At 46.0% G+C, this 22477-nt stretch overlaps 1 protein-coding gene across 5 annotated transcripts in view; it reads left to right on the forward strand.

The window, feature by feature from the left end:
* The window catches only part of Eepd1 (endonuclease/exonuclease/phosphatase family domain containing 1), a 114767-nt gene extending 97818 nt beyond the window's left edge, over positions 1-16949 (forward strand). For all 5 annotated transcript variants that reach the window (XM_047562814.1, XM_047562815.1, XM_047562813.1 and 2 more), the window contains 5 exons: positions 1718-1828; positions 5343-5477; positions 7853-7991; positions 15561-15755; positions 16241-16949. In XM_047562814.1, the coding sequence (XP_047418770.1) occupies positions 1718-1828; positions 5343-5477; positions 7853-7991; positions 15561-15755; positions 16241-16440 (780 nt within the window). In that variant the 3' untranslated portion in view covers positions 16441-16949. The remainder of the gene's footprint in view (positions 1-1717; positions 1829-5342; positions 5478-7852; positions 7992-15560; positions 15756-16240) is intronic.
* Positions 16950-22477: the final 5528 nt, after the last annotated feature.

A 22477-nucleotide genomic window follows, 5' to 3' on the forward strand; every position in this document is an offset into this window, starting at 1 on the left:
GAGCCTCCCCATGTGTCCTCAGAGATTCAGATGAGCAGTCAGGCTCAGGACCTCCTGTGAAGAGGATGGTCAGGCAATGGAATGCTGCTGTCCTCCTTAATGATTCTTGGAGTCAGTTCTGCTGGTCACTCAGCAAGCAAGGAAATCAAACCCTCTGTGAAGTACATTTCCTTTCTGGATTCCTAAAGTGGTAGTGCATAATTCTGGCACTGTTTTCCAGTGTTTCATTTCCCAACAGAGAATGGCTTTTAGCCAGGAGCATCCAGCCAAGGGGATTCATCCAGGGTACCCCTCACCCCCAGTCAGGAATAACGCTGTCCACAGCCACTCTGCACCAGGCAGTGTTGAGAGTGAAACTTGTGATAAAAGACACCAATGACCAGATTCCAAAAAAGACACTGCCCAGACACTCCAGCAGCATAGAGCTCAAAGCCTACAAAGAGGTTAAAATCATGGTACCTGTTGAGATAAGAGCCCCTTTTGATTTTCATGCACAGATGTGAAGGCTAGTCTCTGCTCGACTTTTCTAATTTACCAGCAAATGAGTGTCAGGCCTGTGCCAGGTGTGGTTTATAAAGGTGACCAGGCACAGTCCCTGCCCTGACAGAGTCCACTGTTGGAGAAGGCAGATGCTGAAGTGACTCACTAGGAAAGCAGCTCTGTCTAAAGCAGACCTCCCAGCATGCTCCCTCCCCTTGCACATCTTCATTTTCTTCACAGCATTTATTACTGTAGAAGTGACTGGCTGAGTCCTTGCTTATGCCTCATAGTCCCTCTTACAGAGTACACAATGTGGGCACAAAGACCAGACCTTTAGACCTTGAATGTGTGCCACCCAGCAGGACGCGAGAGCAGCTGAGGCCCAGAGGAGACTGCCAGAGGAGGCTGCCAGCCAGAGGCTATCTCTAGCACTGCCAGAATCCAGGACAGATACACAGGAGGGCCCTGGACAGCCACAGTGATTCTCAAACCTTGGCATGCATAAAGATCACCTGGAGGGTGAGCACCCCACTGTGGTGGTGCATGCCTGTAATCCCAACGACTGGGGAGGCTGAGGCAGGAAGACTGCAAGCTTAACAACTTAGACTCTCTCTTGAAATAAAAAATGAAACAGGCTGTGAATATAGCTCAGTGATAGAGCACCCCTGGGTTCAATCCCCAGTGCCAGGAAAAAAGGGAAAAGAAAGCCAAGGTGAACAATATGGTGGTTGGTAATTAAGCTAAGGGTGTTTTTTTGCCCTCTCTAAGCTAATTCCAGGGAGAAAAGACACCATGTAGTCATCTTTTTTCCCCTTTGGGTTTGACCCTGATCTAGACCCTCCTGGGACTTTGAATCGACTGGGTTCACAAGCATAAAAAGGATTCTCACAGCTCTTTCTGAACTTAGGCAAGAACTAAGTTTACAGCAAGAATCAATTTCTGTGAACAGAGTCTCCAGGTGATAATTTGAAGTTTCACAGGTGGACAGTCTGCTTTTTTAATGTGTGGTTCTTGTTTAGTTGTCTGGATCTTTGTGAGCCCTGGGTTTTGTTTTCTTAATTTTTTATTTATTTATTTTTCAGTTGATATGTAACACTGTGAACCCTGATCTTTGAGAACACAGAGATGAAGTTGAACAAGTCTGAAATGATGTGTGGTCACTCAGAATCACAGCGTCTGTCCCTGAGGCTGCTGCTGTGGGGACTCAGACACGCTGACTTCTGCTCTGTCTTTGCAGTTCTGTACGGAGCTAAACCAGCCCATCCTGCCCAACATCCGCAAGTGGAAGGGTCCTCGGGGCTGCTGGAAGTCTGTTGTTGCTGAGAAGCCCTCAAGTCCGTTCCAGAAGGTATCCTCAACTGCAAAACCTGCCCTTTGTTTTTTACTGTATTTAAACATACTTTTTTCTCCAAAAATGTATTAAGATTTCCTTTGCCAGGATCCTTGATGCAATTTTGTATTTCCACCCAGTTTTTCAGTCTTTGCCATTCAATTCTCATGCCCTGATTCTCATTTTTTGTTTAGATTGGGAATGAATTCCTTCCTAGTTGGAAATGGGAGCTTAGGGTTGGGGAGGAGAAACCCTGTCCAGGGCCAAGGCAGCAAATGAGTGTTTCTGTCCATTGTTCTTACAATTCCTCTGCCTCTGCCAAGTCTGAGGAGAATCCATTATTCACTGACTGAAAACTTGAGATTCACCTTAGTTCATACATGAAATATTTGCTTTCAATAGTGGGAATTATGCACATAGAAATGCTGTATTGAAATTTTTTGCAGATTTTGATTTTTCATCAGTAACACCCATATAACTATGGCTAAATCTTGTCTATAGTCATTTTCATTCTGACATATTATATTCAAGCCCAGATTTATTCACCTTGAAATAATCAACAACAGTGGGGTTTTAGATTTTCAAAAAGACTCCTGATAATTACTCATGATTCGAAAAATATATCATTATAAAATTCTCCCGTAAGTGTAGATGTCACGTTTTGTCACTTGTATACCTAACATGCTTATAAACATATTTGAGTTGCACTTGTATGATTGATATTTATAACTTGGGTTCTTAAATCCTACATGTATGCTGAATTGAAAGTGTCTAGCCATTTATTTTTATCGACAATAAGCCCCTATTTATTGCTATTGAAAATGGCTATCACTGAAAAATATGCATCTAAGTCTCATTTCTCTGGGCTTGATGTGGGGGTGGAAACAGCAACCGCGGCTGACTCTGAGTCAGCACCCTTCCCAGCAGGCTGACATGCAGCTGGAGTGGCATGCATCTAGTCCCAATGGCTTTAGCCCAGGGCTCTCCCCTCAGTTCATACAGAAGTGATAAGAATTCCCTCTGTTTCCTTTCAAAATAGTACTTTATGTGTATGTGGGTGTATGGGGGTCCATGAGGCTCTTCAAGTTCATTCCACACACTTTGTTCATTTATTCAACAAATGACTCATAAAAGGTGAGTTGCTCTGTGCCAGGCCCCGTGCTCTGTGCCAGATGCACATTGGTGAGAAGAACGGACCCAGAGTCGCAGCTCTGTCCATGCTTACTCTTTACAGAACCTAGTAAGGATCCCAGCTCTTCCTTCAGGAAGTTCACTGTCTGTTGGAAGGACAAGACAGGCACCTTACTCCAAGTCGGGGAGTCGAGGCCTTTGGGGAACAGAATGCTGTTGCAGAAAGAACTGAGTTCCAGCCACTTAGCTCTCTCAGCCTCAATTCCTTCATCTGTACAAGGGGAGCAATAGACCCTTTCTTAGCCCACAGGATGGGTCCTGGATTTTAAAAGATAGCATGCACTGGAATGTTGGAATGCTTCAGTAGCAGAGCACAAGCCAGGTCCTGGGGATGCACATGGTGTAATGGTAGCCTTGGCCAGAGAGCCCTGCCTGTTGTGAACTGCAGCTGCAGCACCAGGTCTAGCCAGTTATGGAGTATTATTGGCTAGAAGGTCAAATCCTCCAGATTCATTGTCATGTGAAATGTATTGACTGTTAAGTATGAACAGATAATCCGAAAGAATGTTTTAAAATGTGTGACTATGTGAGTCCAACAAAATATACCTGCAGGTTACGAATGACCAGTCTCTAGACAAGCTCAAGAAAGTGGCAGCGGTAGCTGCCAGGTCTCCAAAGCCCAGAATATGTCCAGGTGTCTTCTGCTCAGTTCTCCAGTCCTCACCCCATAGATGGAGGGGCAGTTTACACATGAGAAATTGGAGACCTAAGAAGAAACAATTTGCCCCAAAATCACCGTGCTGCCATGCTGCTCAGATCTGAGCCCAGTGGGCTGCCTCTGTGGGGAAATCTGTGCTCCTCCATGGCTGTTCTCAGTCACCTGTATCAGGGGCTTGGGAAGGGCACCCAGGAAGGGGTCAAGAGCCACTGGTAGAGATATTGGTGTACACAGAAGCATGGGGGTGGGAAAGGCCCAGGGCTGCTGGGGACAGGTTGAGCAGGCGAGAGAGGTGGTGTTGAACAGGAAGGTGCGGAGCCCCCCGGAGGGCACCAGGGAGCCCTGGAGGTTTTCAGGCAGGAGGTGACTTGAGCTAAGCATGAGGAGGTTTCCTTTGGCTCCACTGCTGCAAGAATGGTTTATGGGGAGACAGGCTTATCTGCAAAGCCAACAGGGCCATCATATTGAACCTGCTCTACACCTGAGGCTGAGAAACTGAGGCTTAAACCAGCTGAGTGGCTCACTTGGGGCTTTCTGATGCAGTGGGACTAAGGCCCAGGTCTCCAAATTCTTAAACTAATCTTCTTTCCAGAGAGTAGGCAAGGAGATCCTGACAATCCAGGAGTTCCTCTGCTGGGCCCCCTCTTCCCTCCCACTCCTAAACCATACACATTCAGGTGAGGTGTGATGTCTATCAAGTGTGTAGCTTGGACCTGAGCTAAAGTTGGGGACTTTCGGTGTCTGCCCAGGAAGATGAAGGTTCAGGGTCTCTTTCTCTCCTTTTGCTACTTAAAGAAGTAGCGACAAGCATTGCTGGCCTGTCAGATGACACTGATCACTCCTGGGCCATGGTGACCAACAGAGCCTGCAGAGGCTGAGGTGGGTTGTGCTATGGAAGACAAGCCTTTCTTCTTTCAATCAGTCCCCCAGGGGCAGTGGCAGACACACAGACACACAGGCAGATTCAGAGCAGTCTAGAGGCAGCAGGGGGTTAGCCGCAGACTCTGCCTACAACACCCCAAAATCTGTCTGCCTTACCCACCAGCCCTCAGAACCTCTGTCCCAGGCTTCGGACCTCTGTGTGTTGCCCTGTCCCTCTGCAGAGGGGACTAGACCAGTTCCAAACCATTATAACTGTTAGCTTTGACCACCGTTGACTCAGCAAGTATCACCCGAGCACTTACTAGGTGCCAGTCACCATTTGTGGTAAGCAGCAACTGATCAATAAGCCAAACACCTCCTTTGCAGTCTTATTTTTAATTCTCAGCATTGCCATTTAGAGCTGTGGGATTTAGAGAAGTTATTTAACCTCTCTGAGCAGCAGTATCCTCAAATGGCAAATGGGGGTATGAGTTACTACCTCAAGGCATGTGATGATTTAAAAGATAGCTGCCTGGGCTGGATTTCCCCTACTTCCCTCCAGAAGGGAAAGAACAGAGAGGCCAGACTGACTGTATTCAGAACTCTGAAATTGGCAATGTGTGAAATTATTTTGAAGAATGAGCTGTGGCTTCGGTGGCATGCTTTTTATTACAGAAACAATTCCTGTGTGCGTGATCTCCCAGAGCAGGACCCTGTTGCTGTCTCAGTCTGTCTGGCCCCTCTGACCTCTTTCCCCTATGCTGGCTGCACCTTGTCGATTTAGGTCTGGGCACCAAGACTCTGTCTTCCTCTCTGCTGCAGGGGGCTGGGTTCTCGGGATTCCTGTGGGATGCAACAGCCGGTGTGGAGCTGAGAGACGCTGCGTCACAGGAGAGCTCGCCCAGCAACGGACACGGGAAGCCCTCGGGCCCCAGCCCATACCTCGCGAGGTTCAAGGTACCCTCTTCATGTCATCTGCACAGGCAACTCCTTGTAAAAAGGAAAACAAAGTCTTTCTTGTAAAACCAAGCAAGAGGAGCCTCATATTTAGCTTTTTGCCTTGATTTTGTTCTCTCGGAATTGGGTTAACACCTGCTCCTGGGGCTTCCTTGTCAGGTGACCTTGCCCAGCACATAAATGAAGGGGATCTTGAGGGACCCTAAGACCCTCACCTAACTCTGACAACTGGGCAAGGAGGAAGAGGAGAAGCCCTGTGGCACACACCTGCAGTCCCAGCTACCCAGAAGGCTGAGGTTAAGGATCTCTTGAGCCCAGAAGTTTAAAGCCAACCTAAGGAGACCCCATCTTAAAAACAAAGAAAGAGGAGGAAGGCAGTCAGAAATGCCAGCTCCCAAACCCAACACATCAGCAGCACCTAGGGAGATTTTCTTAAAATCACAGATTTTGAGACCTTATCCCAGACAGACAGAATTTCTAGAATAGGGCCCAGGACTGTCTGTTTTTCAAAAGCACCTTGAGCAGTTCTTCAGCCTGCCTGGCACTGGTTACTGAAGCCTGGCATTTGGCAGTGGCTGGATTGGGGGTCACAGAGCTGCTGAGACACCCTTCCCCTCAGCTGCTTCTCAAGTCTTGTATCCTTATTACCAAGGAGAGGGGTCTGGAGGGCATTCATAAGGAGTAGCCCTGTAGCTGGCATCTCCAAATGCGCCTGGCCCTGGAGGGAGCCTCTGTCTCACAGAGTCTGGGAGCAGCTAATGCAGATTGGTCTGAACACTGGTCCTGAATCTGCCTGGATGCCCTTGGGAAATGTAAATGGACAGCAAAATGCTTAGAAGCTAGGCAACGAGGAGGAGAAGCCAGGAGCTCAGACAGTGAATGAAAGTTATCCTCATGGTACTTAAACTGTGAAACCCCAGGACAGGCAGAGAGGACCCTCAGCATGGAGCCCAGCAAGCCCATCACCTGCTGGGTGTGGGGACCTCCTCCTTTCTGTATGCTCCACAGCAGTTCTGAAGCCTGGGAGCCACCTCTAACCCCAGTATAGTTTATCTCTGGCAGGAGCCCCCATGTTGGGGGCTATAAACCCACACATGCCCTCTCATACTTGTACCTGCAGAGGTGAATTGCGGGGGGTGCAGTGTTCACACACTAGAGTGTCTGCTGTGGTCCCCAGTGGCACCTCTCACTCTCCTGCCTGTGCTATCGATGGGGTTCTGTCTGCACACACACACCTGTGTGCTGATGTGCAAGTCAGCCGGGTACTGTCTTTACAACCTCCTAATATCACATGGGGCCACCCTTTTACGTCAAGTGGCTATTCTGGCTTTGACCAAGCAGGGCAGCAGCCAGAATCAGCGGGTGTCACTAAAAGGCAGGCTGTTTTTAACAGACCAATAATAAAATGCTATGGAGTCAGGATCGATGGACCTAAATTCTCTAAAGCGGTACCCTAGCCAAGCACTTGACCTTTTGAATGTGACTTCAGGTCACATTCTAGGGCAGGCATGTGGTCTAGTACAGAGGGGAACTTATCTCTTCATGTAGTGCATCCCAGCCCTGGTCTCAAGGTGGTTTCTCTGTGGGTTAGAGCCACAGCCCAGATGGGTGTTGGTCTGCAAACTGGGATCACATCTGCAAAGCAAAACTGGCATCCTCCATCCCATGGGGGCTTCCCCTATACCCTTCCTTTCTTGCTAGTATTTAACGTTTGTTGCTATAACGAATGGAATGGCAAGATTATCCAATCCTGAGGAGCTGAGCAATACTGCGATGGCCCAGAAGATAAACTGGCCTTATGTGTACGTGCCTGCCGACCGCAGAAGCTACCCTGTGGGGTGCAGGGCTGGGGTGCACATCCTCTGCTGCCCAGCTTCTGTGAGTTTGGGAGGTTCACACATGTAAAATCAGGTTAAAGTGACTATCAGAAGAGAGTGGGCCCCAGAGGGTTAAGAACCCAAAGGAGATTGTGTGCGATGTATGTGGAGTTGGGGAGGAGACAGATCCCACAGTGGATCCTGGCAGGGGAGCCTCTTGTTTGTTCACAGTCACTTGCTAAAGATACCTCTTCCTTCTCTATGGTGACTTAGGAGGAAAAATTAAAACCTGACACATGCAGATAGAGCTAGGGAGGAGTAAGGGGCGGGATATTGGAGGCAGTGTTGCAGGGTGGCCTGGTGAAGCAAAATTGGTCTTGTTCCTGTAGGTCTTGTGCCTTGGAAGAGTCTAAGATGGATTGCCTTGCGCTGTGCCCTGGGGCGTGAGCTGGCTTTGTGTTGCTTACGTTGCCAGTGGTGTGTGTGGAGCTGTTGTAACTGATGCAGGAGACATGAGCCTCTAAGCTCTTCCCTGTTACCTTGTTCCCTGATGCCCAGGTGGGAAGTAATGACTTGACCCTTGTTAACCTTCACCTGGCGGCGCTGACCCTCACAGCGGGAGAGAATGCAAGCAAGAACCACAGTGATGGCCACCGGTTGACCGGCTTTGCACAGACCCTGCAGGAAACCCTGAAAGGTAGGAAATGGTCTCGGTGACTGGGACACACTTCTCCAGGGCAGGTGGCAAATGCCTCTGCCAAGCTCTCCCTCTCTCTCTGACCACTCAGGCTGACCATTTGTCAGCAGCGCGTGCATCACAGGAGATGAACGCATGCCTGCATCTCAGAGCCCCACTGACCCAGTGTGTAATCCCACCTTTGTCTCTGTGGACCTAGGATGTGGAACCAAGGCATTGACTTTTTGGCTTTTCAGCCTCTCTTGGATGGAAAGCATTAGGGGAACAGATAAAAATATAAGTAAAATCACCCACACCTGTGATAACTCGTCCTGGATCCAGCTGCCTCAGGCCACCGCTCTGGTGGTATAAGTGCAGATCTGCACATGCTCTTGAGGAAGAATGACAGGAGGTGACGAGGGGAAATGGCACACCCCTGTGAGTGGCAGATTGAGTTTTTCCCCTGATGAGATGCAGATCGTGAACTCAGCTCCTTTAAGCCAGCATGGGAGCTCAGACACATCTCCAAACCCCATCTGGTGAGGGCAGGGGCAGTCATTGCCTCCCAGGAGCATGCAGAAGGGAAGTACAAGAACGTAGGAGGGTTCCAGGGTACACAAGTTGACTCTAAAACACCAGAAGATTTAAAGAATGCTGCAAAGAGCAGGGCCTCAGGAGAAAGGCAACCCTTCGTCTAGACTCTGCACTTGCTGACGCAGATTTCCTGCATTGGGTTGACCAGAAGGGAAGTCCACACAGCTGTAAATATGGCAGTACATTCAATGTGGCTTGATTTTTCAGAATAGCAACCTTCTGTAACTGAAGATGTGCAGCTGGAGATTTGGAAGTCTCTGTTCTTGAGTCGTGAACAGTATTTTCTAGCTTTCTAACACTTCTGCTTGATAGATTGCCCTGCTTATTAAATGAGGGATTCAATGAAGATTCAGCTACAAAAATATTTCAAAGAATGGACTTACATTTTTAAAGTATTTTTTCTATTGTAATGAAATACATATAACATAAAATGAACCATTTCAATCAGTTTTAAGTATGCAGCTCAGTGGCATTAGGTGCATTTACACTATTGTGGAAACGTCACACCATCCACTTCCAGAACTTCTTCATCTTCCCCAGCTGAAACTCTGTCCGTTAAATGGTAACTTCTCATCTCTCCTTCCTCCCTCCTTCAGCCCCTGGAGACCACCATGCTACCTACTTTCTATGAATTTGCATCCACTAATTTGTTGGGGACACTGCTTCCATCTGGTGACTGTTGCAAATAGTGCCTCTACAAATATGCTTACACAAGCTTAAGTTCTGAACCAGGACCTACTCTGGTCAGTAGGTCAGATTTGATTTGCAAAGTCCAGTTCTACATAGATGATTAGTCCTCGGGCTAAGAACAGTCAGAAGAGATGTTTATGCTGAGATGCCCCATCCAGGAAACTGTTCATGGGAAACTGTTCACTCACAATTAGTATCTCCCCTGAGGATGACTTGATAGCATTTCATATCTATGGATATTTCTATTGTTCTCCATCTTGGACTGTTCTTTACGTGGAAGCTGAAAGGAAAGATGCGGTTAATCATTTCTCTGACAACCATAAGCAGTCGCCATTTCCCCGCCCCTGATATCCAGGGAGGGGTCAGGTTTTTGTCAGAAAACAGGCAGGTTATTGTTCCAAACTGCCACGGAACTATTGACCCACAGCCTGGCTCAGCCTTGACCTGTCCAGGTAGGGACAGTGACTCACACTCCCTCTGTCCTCTGCTTGTAACTAATATCCAATTAATTGTTAACATGTAACACTTCAGAGCCAGGGATTCAGGAAGTGCCGCAGCCCGTCCGGGTGCAGCAAGGGTGAATCGATTAGCAGAGGGGTTCGGCTCAAACAAGACAAAGCCTGCATTTCCCACAGCGAACAGAAACGATTCCATTTGCAAAGTCCAGGCCTTTCCGCCTTTTTCTGAAATGTGCATCCCGGTTGACGTCAGCAGGTCGTGTGCCAGTCCTCTGATGCGGTTTTCTTCTATCAGACTTGACCGGGGCTGGAGAACAGGGTCTCCCTCTGTGAACTCAGCAAGAGAGGAACAGGGTGCAGAGCCATGGTTGGCATCTGGTAGGGCGTCCCTCAGTGGAGACCCCCGTTCCAGTGGTTGTCACTAGCACTTTGTCCAGAGGGTTTCTGAGGAAATCAGCCCCTGGCATTCTCCCCTCACTCTTGGGAACTAAAGAAACAAACCACTAGGCACCCACTCCAGGCCGATGGATGTCAAGGAGGCCAATCTGGGCTTCTACAAGCCTGTAAGAACTGCCTCCACAGCATTACCAACACAGATTTAGCTGAAAGAATAATCCAGATGAGCCTGTCCAAAGAGAGAACCTTTGTTCTCTCAAAGTCACACAGAACTGGTTGGTTGACCCCTGACACCAGCCTCTTTCTGCTTTCAGTATTGTCTTTTTAAATTTATTTTTATTTTATTTTATTTTTGGTGGTACCAGGGATGGAACCCAGGAGTGCTTTACCACTGAGCTACATTCCCAGTCCTTTTTATTTTTATTTTGAGACAGGTTCTTGCTAAATTGCACTAAGTTGCTGAGGCTGACCTCAAACTTGTGATTCTCCTGCCTCAGTCTCCTGAATCAGTGATTACAGGCGTGCACCACCACATCTGGCTCGAACTGTTTTTCTGATCGGTTTTTTGGGTTTCCCAGTGAAAATCTTCCTCATTCCACAGGAACCTTCTGCCTCAGTCTTTCATAACTGACACTTCTCCTTAATAATCAATAAATGCAGCATCTTTCTGTCCTTTCAAAATCAAACTGCACCGAGTTTTGAGGTATTCCTAGGGCCGATTTGCTGATCTGATCAATATGTGCTTCTCTCACTGGTGCAGCAGGCACTGTTCCAAGCTCACGGTCTTGCAGCTCATCAGTCCTCCCTCTGTAAAGAGCCCTGGATTGAGGACTGGCTCTGTGACCTTGGGTAAACTGTTCAGCTTCTCAGATGCTGAACTTCCTACCTGCAGAGAGGATGTGGTAATGGCACCTGCCCCATGGGGTTGTGACAGTTAAATGGCATGCTGTCCAGGAAGAGGTCAGCACAGAGGCCAGCACACAAAGAGGACTCGGTGACTGGTCATTAATGCTGGCCAAATATGAGTTGTGGTCATTAATGTTATTCTCAAATTGGCTTTCCTGTTGGAAGTTGGCACTATGTCTCGAGACAGCCTGGGCACACCCTGATTTGCTGTCCAGGTTGCTGTGATCTAGGGACCTAGCAGTGAAGATGCAGGGGAAGCTTCCAGCCTGTGACTCTGTTCCTGGCACCCCCTGGAGGAGGGAGCCATATGCAGTGTATGAGTGCCCTCTGGTGGTGTCTTCTGTCATTTCACTTCAAATGCCCTCTGGACATTATTACTGAAGCATATTCACACCAAAGAAAAAGATTTGCTGAGTGTCTCAGATACTTTTATGATTTCACTTAAGAACTAAATTCCTTAAATCCTGCCTCACAAATTCTGACATAAATTCCACTCCCTGGGTCATGTGTTTTCCCTGAAGTGAACTCATGACTGGAAGGGTGAGGCAAAGTTCATAGGAATCCCTGGCTTCAGTTCATTGTTCTTTCAGAAGTTCTATTTGCTTTGCTTGGAAAATACTTCAGAACTGTTCCACTTCCTGTAGGAGTAAATCAGACTGTGGAAGAAACGATGTCTCACTTACTCTAAAGAGAAAACCTTTCCACTTTGGCCTTGATATCACTTTGTAGTCCTTACTAACATATAAATAATTACTTTCTGCTGGTGTCTGTCTAACATTCTTGTGAATCTGGTTTAAGAGACTCAAATGTAAGGAGGACTGAGCTGCACATGAAAGGCCCCACGCCAGGCACTTATAGTAGCAACCAGCAGGAAGTGAACTATTCTCCCTATTTTTTCAACTAAAGAACTCACCCAAGGCCAAGGAACTGAGAAGTGGCAAAGCTCAGATTCCATCTCAGAGTTATTCAGCTGTTTTCTGTAGAATTGGGACTAGGAGCCAGTGTTTCAGATAAACTGCTCTCTAGGGTTTTGATTCATTTTCAGTAACTCTCTTTGACTATTCTTCCTCCTAGTTAATTTGGATTAATAGAGTGAAACAAAGACTCAGGGAGAAAGGAGACAAAAGAATCACTGCTCTTAGAGAATATGATTGTCAGATTACCACACTTAAACAGTCCCAGAAAAAGAATTATGAAAACTGGCTAGTTCAAAAAAAATATATGAGAGAGAAGAAAAAAGAGTTTTTGATATCTTATCAATAATCCTGTTGAAAAATATGGAGTAAAAGTAAAGATTCCATTCAGATTGTATTTATAATAAAAATTCAAAATATCAAGTACTTAAGAGATATGGTGATAAGATGAAGATAACTATAAAACTTCTAAAGAACTCTAAAAAGAATTTGAATCGATAGTGCAGCATGTCATTCTTGGGTGGGAAGACTCAATAATTCAAGAAATCCATTCATGTCATATCTATGTGTATATTTACTGCACCAGATTTCAGCTGAGTCCTGGGAGAGGTTCCCAAGACTGCTGCATAGAATCCCTAAGAGCTGTAGGAAATGCTGAGGATCAGGCCACCAGAGAGTACACCAGAATCTCTGTGCCCCTAGGACACCCAGTTTCTGGGGATGAGACTTGAGCATTAATATTTTTTGGAGCCCCCATTGTCCCAGGGGCTTTTTAGAGATTCCCCTCCCACTTCAGTTAGAGCAGCTCCATTTGTACCCATTCTACTTTTCAGGCTTCCTATGGGGTTTCACTTGAGAACTGGAATTTCCTGTTTAAACACACACACACACACACACACACACACACACACACACACACGTAGGACTGAGATTGTAGTTCAGTGGTAATAAAGTCTTTGTCCGGCACATGTGCAATCCTGGGTTTGATTCCAACTACAACAGAGATAGATAGATAGATAGATAGATAGATAGATAGCCAGCCAGGTGTGGTGGTGCATACCTGTAATCCCAGTGGTTTGGGAGGCTGAGGCAGAAGAATTGCAAATTTATGGCCAACCTCAGCAATTTAATGAGGCACTAAGCAACTTAGTGAGACCCGTCTCAAAAAATAAGAAATGCAGGGAATGTGACTCAGTGGTAAAAACCCTCTGGATTCAATCCCCAGTACCTAAATAAATTAATTAAATAAATGAATAAATAAGAAAGAAAAATGTTTGAAAACTACTGACTTGAAATTGATCCATCTCTAGGATGAATTGATAAGTAGAAAAATCAGGTAGGATCTGATAGGTGAAGTTACTATGATTCATGTGAAAATAGATAAACTTGTCTGTTCATTTATGTGGAGAAAAAAAGGAGACACAGGAACAAGGAACAACCTCCTCTTGGCCAGCTGAGGATGAAAACATTAAATGAAGTTAATATTGGTTTACTAAAAAATCAAATCTTAATTTTCAAATCAAATTAGCTGTCAACAATCTTAATAAAGGATTATTAAAATATATTATGGTACCAGCTCAAGAAAAGATCCACAGGATGGGATAAAGCTCAGAAACAGATACATGATATACCAGATGTTTAAATGGTGGATTGGTATCACAATTTAGTTGAGAAAGAAAGGATTCTTCAAGAAATGATACTCTCAGAGTGGTCAGTTGTTTGTGGGGAAAATAAAAGTAAATTCCAAACAGGGTAAAGAACAAAATGTGAGAGATGATGCTATAAAAAGAATTCAGTGAATATCTGTCTGATCCTGGAGCCACTCTAGGAAAAGTTTGTTAGATAGTAGTACATAAAAAATTACACATCTGTGCTTAGTTGATGTGCTTCCTTTGGTCGTAGACCAAATGAAAAGGCGTGATGATCAGGGAAAGAAAACACTTCCTAGATATATGAAGAGTTCGTGTAGATCAATAAATAAGCCTGTAGATCAATAATTTACCCTGGTCAAAAAAGAGACATGATGAGCCTCCCAGCACACAGATCTCAGTTTCTAATACTATTCTCAGATAAGATCTTCTTTGAGAAGTGACTGATTCTAGACTGCAACAGAAAAGATACAGGATGATCCTGGAGCATCTTGGCCACTCAGGAAGGATGAAAGTGCCCAACCAAAACCATGGTGGGTATATAAACCATGGTGGGTATATAAACCATGGTGGGTATATAAACCATGGTGGGTTTATAAACCATGGTGGGTATATGCCAAAAGGAAATGGGAACCATCAGCAAGAGCTCCCAAAGATGAAAGCTAGAAAAAAATGAAGCAACAAAATAACATATTAGTGGTTTATGACTCAGTGTATAAAGTAAGTACCCAGGAGTTCATACTGATACAGACAAGTGATTGAACACATTAATGAATGATGAAGAAGAGAGAAATCTCCTGCACAGCCGAATTTCAAGTGATTCATGTAGAGATGCCAACCTCAAGGAGGGGAAACGTGACTACCGATAGAAAGAGGCTTCCATTTTCACACACCAAACTAATCTTTTCAGCGAGAATACTCATTGTTGGTGAGGGATGCAGACAGGAGCGTCCTTACCTTACTGGAGAGGGTTGTCACTGGAGCAGCCTTTGGAAGCTGGGCTGGCACTGTCTATCCAGTATCTGGACAGTGGCCATGTTGTTTTAAGTGGGATTCTAGACTAAGGACAGAAAGCAGAGATACAGATATTTGAATGAGTTTCTCATTTCAGCATGTTGTACAGCTTTGGAAATAGCCTTAAAAATGACCCACAGCGGGAGAATTATAAATCACGTCTGTCACCATGGGTGTTGGATGCTATGGCTGCTCATTGAAGGCCAGGAAAGGACCCAGCCTTTCCCTTGGTCCAGTGATCTGATTTAATTGTCAGGCAGATAGAGCACATCTGCCAGTCAGGGAGTAGCCCTGCTTACCTCTCCAGTCTCATCTTGAGTGTCTGACTTCTTGACACCCTAGATGGTAGAAGCGTCCAACTCTTCTAGGTACTGCCTCCAACACACAGGAAACCAGGCAGTTTCCTAACTCCCTGCCCTTGCTTGGGTTCCTGCTCACCTCACTGCCTTGAGTACTCCGACGCATCCTCTAAAACCCAAGAGAGCCATCACCTCCTCTGGGGAGCCTCCCCTGGCCACCCTTCCATGTGCTGTGTTCTCATGCTGCTGGTTTTATACTCAAACTCTGCTCTTGTCTGTCTATTAGACTGTGAGCTCCTAGAGGGCGGGAATGTGTTTTATTCATCTCTGAATCTCCCAAGCAGTAGGACGTGAGTAGGTGCTCTGTAAAGACTGTTGGGCTTTAGTTAAATATCTGGGCAAGACCCTAAGCCTTTTCCCACTATTGGATTTGAACAGGGGTGATTTCTGTGTCACACTTCTCCTTTCCAAATTAACCTCCTCTTCAAGTTTGGGGGAAGGCAGTCTCATAAGAAATTTGGAATAATTGGGAGAATGAGAATCAAGCTGCAGTCCTTGCCCTGGAGAGTCAGCCAGGGAATCACAGCTCCCTTTTAAGGGACTGAGGTCAAGGTCGAGTTCTGCTTCCTACCTGCTCCTTAATTCCTGATTTTCTTCCTTCCACTTCTAGGAGAAAAAGATGTCATTATTTTAGGGGATTTTGGCCAAGGACCAGATAGTAGTGACTACGATATCCTGAGGAGGGAAAAATTCTACCACCTGATCCCAGCACACACGTTCACCAACATCAGCACCAAGAATCCTCAGGGCTCCAAGTCTCTGGACAACATCTGGATCAGTAAAAGCTTGAAGAAGGTGTTCACAGGTAGGGGAGGAATCCCTTGCACTTCCTCCTGTTGAGCAGTGCCAGAGGGTATGTGTGTGTGTAGCGTGTGTGTGTGTGTGTGTGTGTGCGTGTGCGCGCATGTGTGTTGCTGGGGATTGAACCCAAGGTCTCTCCCATGCTAGGCAAGCTCCCTGCCCCTGAGCTGCACCCCTAGCCTAACAGGATCTTTTGATAAAAGACAAAAACAGTGGTTCTGGGCCCTTCCTGGCTGTTTCACTAAGTCTCCAGATGTCTATTACTCTTCAACAGGAGATTTACCAATAAGAAAAATAGCGATGCCTGGGTCCCCCTGTGAGAGTCTTAACCTGCAACCAGGACTGAGACCCTGGGGACTGGAATTTCTAGTCCGGGTGGCAGGCAGCCAGCTCCCTGAGGCAGACTCTCAGGGATCCCCCATTGGCACATGTGCAGCTTTGGCCCTGTACCTGCAGCCTGATTCCTGGGTCTCTTTCCTCTCCCTTCAGGTCACTGGGCGGTGGTGAGAGAAGGTCTCACGAACCCTTGGATTCCAGATAACTGGTCCTGGGGCGGAGTGGCTTCTGAACATTGCCCTGTGCTTGCTGAGTTTTACACAGAAAAAGACTGGAGCAAGAAGGAAGGTCCTCGGAATGGCAACGGGGTCAACTTGGAGCGGAGTGAAGCCAACATTAAGCATGAGCGATGATGACCCCAAATGGATTTTTCCACTCTCTGACCCAGCTGGGTCCAGACAAGGAATTGGCCCTTTCCGGTGACGATGCAGGGCCTGTCCATCTTCGCTCTGAGGAAGTCTGCACATGGGCCTCTGCCCACGGTCTCCTCTGGGGACATTTTAGGACCTCTCCTGGTGGGTGGGCGAGCATGTTGGGCCCTTGCTGCACCAGGCAGTCACAGCAGAAGCCCGCTGAGATCTGAGATGGCTCCTTGGATGCGCTGAGCTCTGCAGAATGGGGCTGACGTTGCTGTTGGCTGTGAGGCGGCGTGAGAACAGCAGCAGAACTGAAGAGCCCCAGCCCTGGTTGAGCCACGCCAGAGCTCTCGTCTCTGACCCACCAGGATGTGATGTTCTGGCTGCAAATTGCAGAAAGCTTTTAACTGTGATTGAGCACTCTTCTCAAATATTTTGAGTGGTGATTTTTAGTTTTGTTTTGAAAAAATAAACAGATTAACCTGCCCGGCTGCAGTGAGAGTGTGGGACAGGTTTCCTGCTGCGTGTTTTGTGGTCACCATCAGATCCTCTCTTTGGAGCTTCTCACACCCTACCCTCTTTGCTCTCCACCCTAGACCTGCAGAGGCACCTCACACCTGTTGCCTGGCCTTTTCATGCTGCAAAATCTTCCTTTTATCCTGGGCCCTCCCCCCAAGTCCCTTCTCTGTCCCCACACCTTTGCCATATGAAAAGGTCTTGAGCACCACTGGGCACTTCCCTGAGAGAATTCTATCACAAGGACATCTTTTCCTCCCTCCTTCCCACCCACTCGTTTTCCATCAGATTCCTAGCCGGGTCTCACTTTCGTTGATTTCCGTGAATATACAACTGGGTTTCACATCCACAGATTCAAAGTCCCTCACATCCACAGATTCAAAGTCCCTAGGATTGAAAAATATTCAAAAAAGATATGACAGCCGAGCGCTGTCACTGCGTGCACACCTGTAATCCCAGCAACTTGGGAGGCTGAGGCAGGAGGTCTCAGGTTTAAGGCCAACCTCGGCAGCTTAGTGAGATCCTGTCTCAAAAATAAAATAAAAAGGGATGGGGATGTGGCTGGGGAGTGCCCCTGGGTTCAATCCCTAAAACCACAAAAGAGAAAAGAAGAAAAAACTTATGTCTGTACTGAACATATACAGACAACATATAGACTTTTTTCTCTTTTTCTCTAAACAATACAGTACACAGCTATTTACACAGCATTTATACCATATTAGGCATTATAAGTCATCTAGAGATTATTTAAAATATCTGGGTTGCTGGGCATGGTGGCATATGCTGAAGTTCCAGCTCCTCGAGAGACTGAGGTGGGAGGATCACCTGAGTCCAAGAATTCAAGACCAGCCTGGGCAACACAGACCCCCCAAAATAATAAAGTACACGGGAGGATGTGTGTGTGTTATATGTAAATACTGTTCCATTTAATGTAAGGGACTTGAGTATCCACAAAGTCTAGCAGGGCGGGGGCTGGAATCAGTCCCTCACAGACACTGAGGGATGACCGTTTGTTAATTCACAATACACAGAGAGTGAAACCTGAACATCTCAAGAAGGGAGGGTCCGTCTGTGGTTGGGTCCCCCTTCAGGCACGTCATCACACTGTCCCAGATCAGATCAGAATAATAATGCCCATTTCCTACCTGCTAAACGTCACTGTTACAGTTTGTGAGATGTCCCCCAAAAGCTCACATGTGAGACAATGAAAGAGTGTTTCGACGGGGAAATGATTAGGTTATGAGAGCTTAGACTAATCAGTGGAGTGATCCCTGATGGGATTAACTGAGTGGTAAACGGAGACAGGTGGGGTGTGGCTGGAGAAGGTGGGCATTGGGGGTGTAGCTATGGGGTATATATTTGTATCTGGCAAGTAGAGTCTCTCTCTCTCTCTCTCTCTCTCTCTCTCTCTCTCTCTCTCTCTCTCTCAGCTTCCTCATCATCATCTGAGCTGGTTCCCTCTGCCACACTCTTCCGCCATGATGTTCTGCCTCACCTTGAGCCCCAAGGAATGGAACTGGCCTTCCATAGACTAAGACCTCTGAAACTGTGAGCCATAAAATAAACTTTTCTTCCCTAAAATTGTTCTGGTCAAATCTTTTAGTTATAGCAGCAATAAAGCTGACTGAAACAGTCGTGCTAGTAGTAAATAGATAGTATCCAAACTCAGATTTTTTTTTTTAGTTCAAAACCCATGGTCACATATCAACTTTATGCTTAACATTAATGTAAAAGTATAAAAATAAGGTGAGAAGCTAGGTCATGAGTTGGGATTACCTAGGTCCTCTTGAGTTCAGAGGCTCCATTGTCCTACCAGGCTCATGGGTCACTAGAACTAAGATTGAAGTGGGTGAGGTGAGGACTCAAAAAGTCCCTGTACAGAGAACAGACCAGGCAGATAGGGGAAATACTGGAAGTTTCCTTTGTCATTATTCATACTCTTTTTCTCCTGGCATGCTTCATAGCTTCCTCTAGCTGACTTAGCTACCCAATATTTCGTGTCAGTGTCCTCCAGGTAGACAGCCAGAATCATATGCTCTGAAGGTAAATTGGGGAATAAATATGCACATTGGTATGAACAAAAACCAGGCAGGCCTCCTGTGTTGTTCACCTGTTATGACAGCAAAAGGCCCACACACAACTCTGACCAATTCTTTAGCTCCAGTTTGGGAGACACAGTCAATCTGACCATCAGTTGGGCCAGACTGGGAACAAGACTGACTATTTCTGTCAGTCTTGACTATTTCATGTGCCATAGCACATGGCAGTGAGTGCAACTCATGCTGGCTCACTACAACACAGACAGATGCACATGTAGGATTGCCCTTCCCCACCCAGGTCTGACTCTCAGGCATCCTTCAAACAATGACCATGACTTTGGTCTCCACACACTCAGCTGGTTTATCACTATGCAGAAGTTACAGAGGAGTACAGATGTCTATTGGAAATGTGGTTTTCCCAAAGAATTAGTTGAATCTTAAGTCCAAAGTCTTGTCACTTCCATAAAGAGCCTTGCAAAACTAGTTCACAGATTTCAGGATGGAAAATGATTCCAGAGAGCCTGGTTAGACACCCACACTTTCTTTCCTTCATTTCAGCATGGAGTGTGTCAGAAGGGGTACCTGTTTTCTGACCTTCTTCTGAGAACATGGCTTTGAAAAGAGATGAATGATTGTGAGCCCAGCAGTATGGAATCCTCAGGATGTGGATTTCTGATCTGTTTTCTGGGCTGATGTGCCCAGAAAAACTCTTGGTGTTTGATAACAAGATCACCCCAAAGACCATGCCATTAAGCAATGCACACATGGTTCTCAGGTATGATCAAGGACAAAATATCCCTCATTCCCACAACCAAAGAGATAGGTGCATGAGCCTCCCAAGTCTGACCAAAATTAAACCCTGCGCAGCACAAAAACAGGCATATATTCCTCATTGAAGTGATACATTCTGTGTTGGCAATGTGGCTCAGTTAGTAGTGTACACACTACTGAGTGGAAAAAATGTGACTTTTATGCAAAGACAAGTCCTTGAATGAGATCAGAAGCCAGGAGTATGACCATGGGATTTGCAAAGCCACATTTGTCCTCTATATGAAAACATCTTTTTAAAAAAATTTTTTGATTTTTATTTGTTCTAATTAATTGTACATGACAGTAGAATGCATTTATACATTTTGATAGATCATACATAAATAGAGTGTAATCCCTCATTTTTCTGATTATACATATTGAAAATGTCTTCTGAATTCCCTAATAATGTGCTATCCAGGCTGAATTCTTCATATAGCCTGAAACAAATGGTTTTACAAAGTTTATCCTTGGGTCATTCAGTTCACATAGATGTGCCATTACAAACATTTTTAAAATGGAAAATTAAAAGCTTGTAAGTACACCTTCCAGACTTGCTTATGAACTGATGTCTAATTTGTTGAAGTGTTGGATCACACAGATAAAACCAACCACATATCATTTACTGTATAAAGTACCACTGACAATTAAAATGACCTTTTATGCTAATAGGCCCTGAGTTGTCAATAGATATTTTGTGTAGCAATCCATAGAGCCTAAGTGATAATTCAAGGAAATATCTGGGTTAAATATCCATGAAATGACTGCTATGGTTGTTTCTAATCTGAAAATGTGGTCTTTGGGAATGGTACAGGGAGCTGGACACACTTCAAATAGTCTGTCCAGGCCCATGTAAGGGGTAGCAGCACATCTTGCAGTTGAATTAATCACAGGAAGAAACCCTGTGCTCCAGGACCAAACATTTTGACTGAGGATATTTCCACACCTTGCCCAGCCCAGGATGACCCTTGAACACCTAGGGAAGGTAATTATTGGGAGCCTAGAAGCTTCTCCTCTTCTAACCTGCTCCTTGAGTGACCTAGTGATTGTCAATCCCTTTCTCAGATCCATTCCTTTTCTTTCCTATGAAGTATCCTCCTCATATTCTTTATTCCCAGGTCAGGGAAACCATGACTTATCAAGGAAAACATTGCTGTGTCACTCACCAAACACTAGAGGAAACTTGAAACCTGTCCTCCTCCCAGGACAGGAGGCACAGGTTGTAGCCTAAGTTCCCACCTGGCTGCTTGGTGGGTACAGGGTAGAAGAGAGGAACCAGCAACCACCCTCTGGGTATATCAAGTCCCAGGTAAGCAGGGCAGTGACTGGAGGAACCCACTCTGCCTCATCTCTCCCTGTACTCGAGGTTCATAATGTGCTACACAGATGCCATTAAACTGAGTTTATTACCTGCAAATTTCCCCATCAACTGTTCTGTGATTTGTCCTGCCATCAAAATGCTCCTTAGGAGATAAGATTGTCATGGACTAAACAGGTTACAGGCCTGGTCCCCTCACATTTCCACTTCCTTCTCCCATCACCACACACCCAGACTCTTCCCCCACTAACTGGACTCTGCTGTCCCCACATATGTGCTGTGATTTGTTTCTCACCAGTCCTGAGGCAGCACCAGAGACACATCTGCAGGGAGAGTCCCAGCCTCAGGTTATACCTGCCTGTCTCTCTCTGTTATCACTGTGTAAATTGTCTGCCTATCATTAGCCCTGCAAGTTTCTTTCACTAACATTGTTTTAGTTAATTGATTTATTTGTGCTAATTATTTCCCTAGTGGGCAGTGGATGTTTGTTAAATGAGAGAGAAAACACATGAAAACAAATTCATGAGGACAGGGAGGCAATTTTTCTCTTCTGAAAAACATCCAAGGCATAGTTTGCTGGTTTACAGTACTCACCAATTCATTTTGGGGTCTAGGGTCTTTTTCAGCTTCTGTTCCACCTTGCTATTTTTCTTGTTGACTTAAGACCCCAGGATGGCTTTTGCAGCTCCAGCCATCACCCCCACATTTAAGAGGCAAAATGATGCAAAATCCAATACATTTCCCTCCCTCACAAATGCAGACTTGCACTGGCAAGGAACTCTGGTCGACTGAGTGTTCCATGCCATGGTCATGCGTTGTACTACATGGTGAAGCCTGGAACTTGGAGAAAGTGTCTGGATTTTAAAGAAACAGAGAGGACAAAGCATAGACTCTGGTGGGTGGGAACAGTCTGCTTCAACTGCAAACTAGGTGTGTTCAAAGCACAGCCCCAAGCAGAAGAGGGAGTCTACTAGAACAAGGGATGCATCATGTTCCTGCCGAACCCCAGAAAGAAAGCTGCTGGAGATGACAGTGGGTCTGGGCATAAGCATTGGTGGTGAATGGTCTCCTGTCTGTTTGTGGTTCTAGAACCACCTCTCACCCACGTTGACTCTGCACCTGCAGCTGACCCTAGGAAGAGTCAGTTTATGAGTCCAGTGTCACCCAGCACCAGTCCCGGGAACCACTTCCATGACCACTCAGCACCCTAGAGGAACATGCAGAGATAACTCAGGTGGTTTCTGACCCTCCTCCTCCAAATGCACCTGTTCATATTTTCCTATGTAATCTGAGCCTCTCCTTCTTGGTTCTTAGACTGGTCACATCTACAGGAAGAAGATGAAATTCCTCTCCT

This window comes from Sciurus carolinensis, chromosome 8 (genome assembly GCF_902686445.1).
Source record: "Sciurus carolinensis chromosome 8, mSciCar1.2, whole genome shotgun sequence".
Classification (NCBI taxonomy): domain Eukaryota; kingdom Metazoa; phylum Chordata; class Mammalia; order Rodentia; family Sciuridae; genus Sciurus; species Sciurus carolinensis.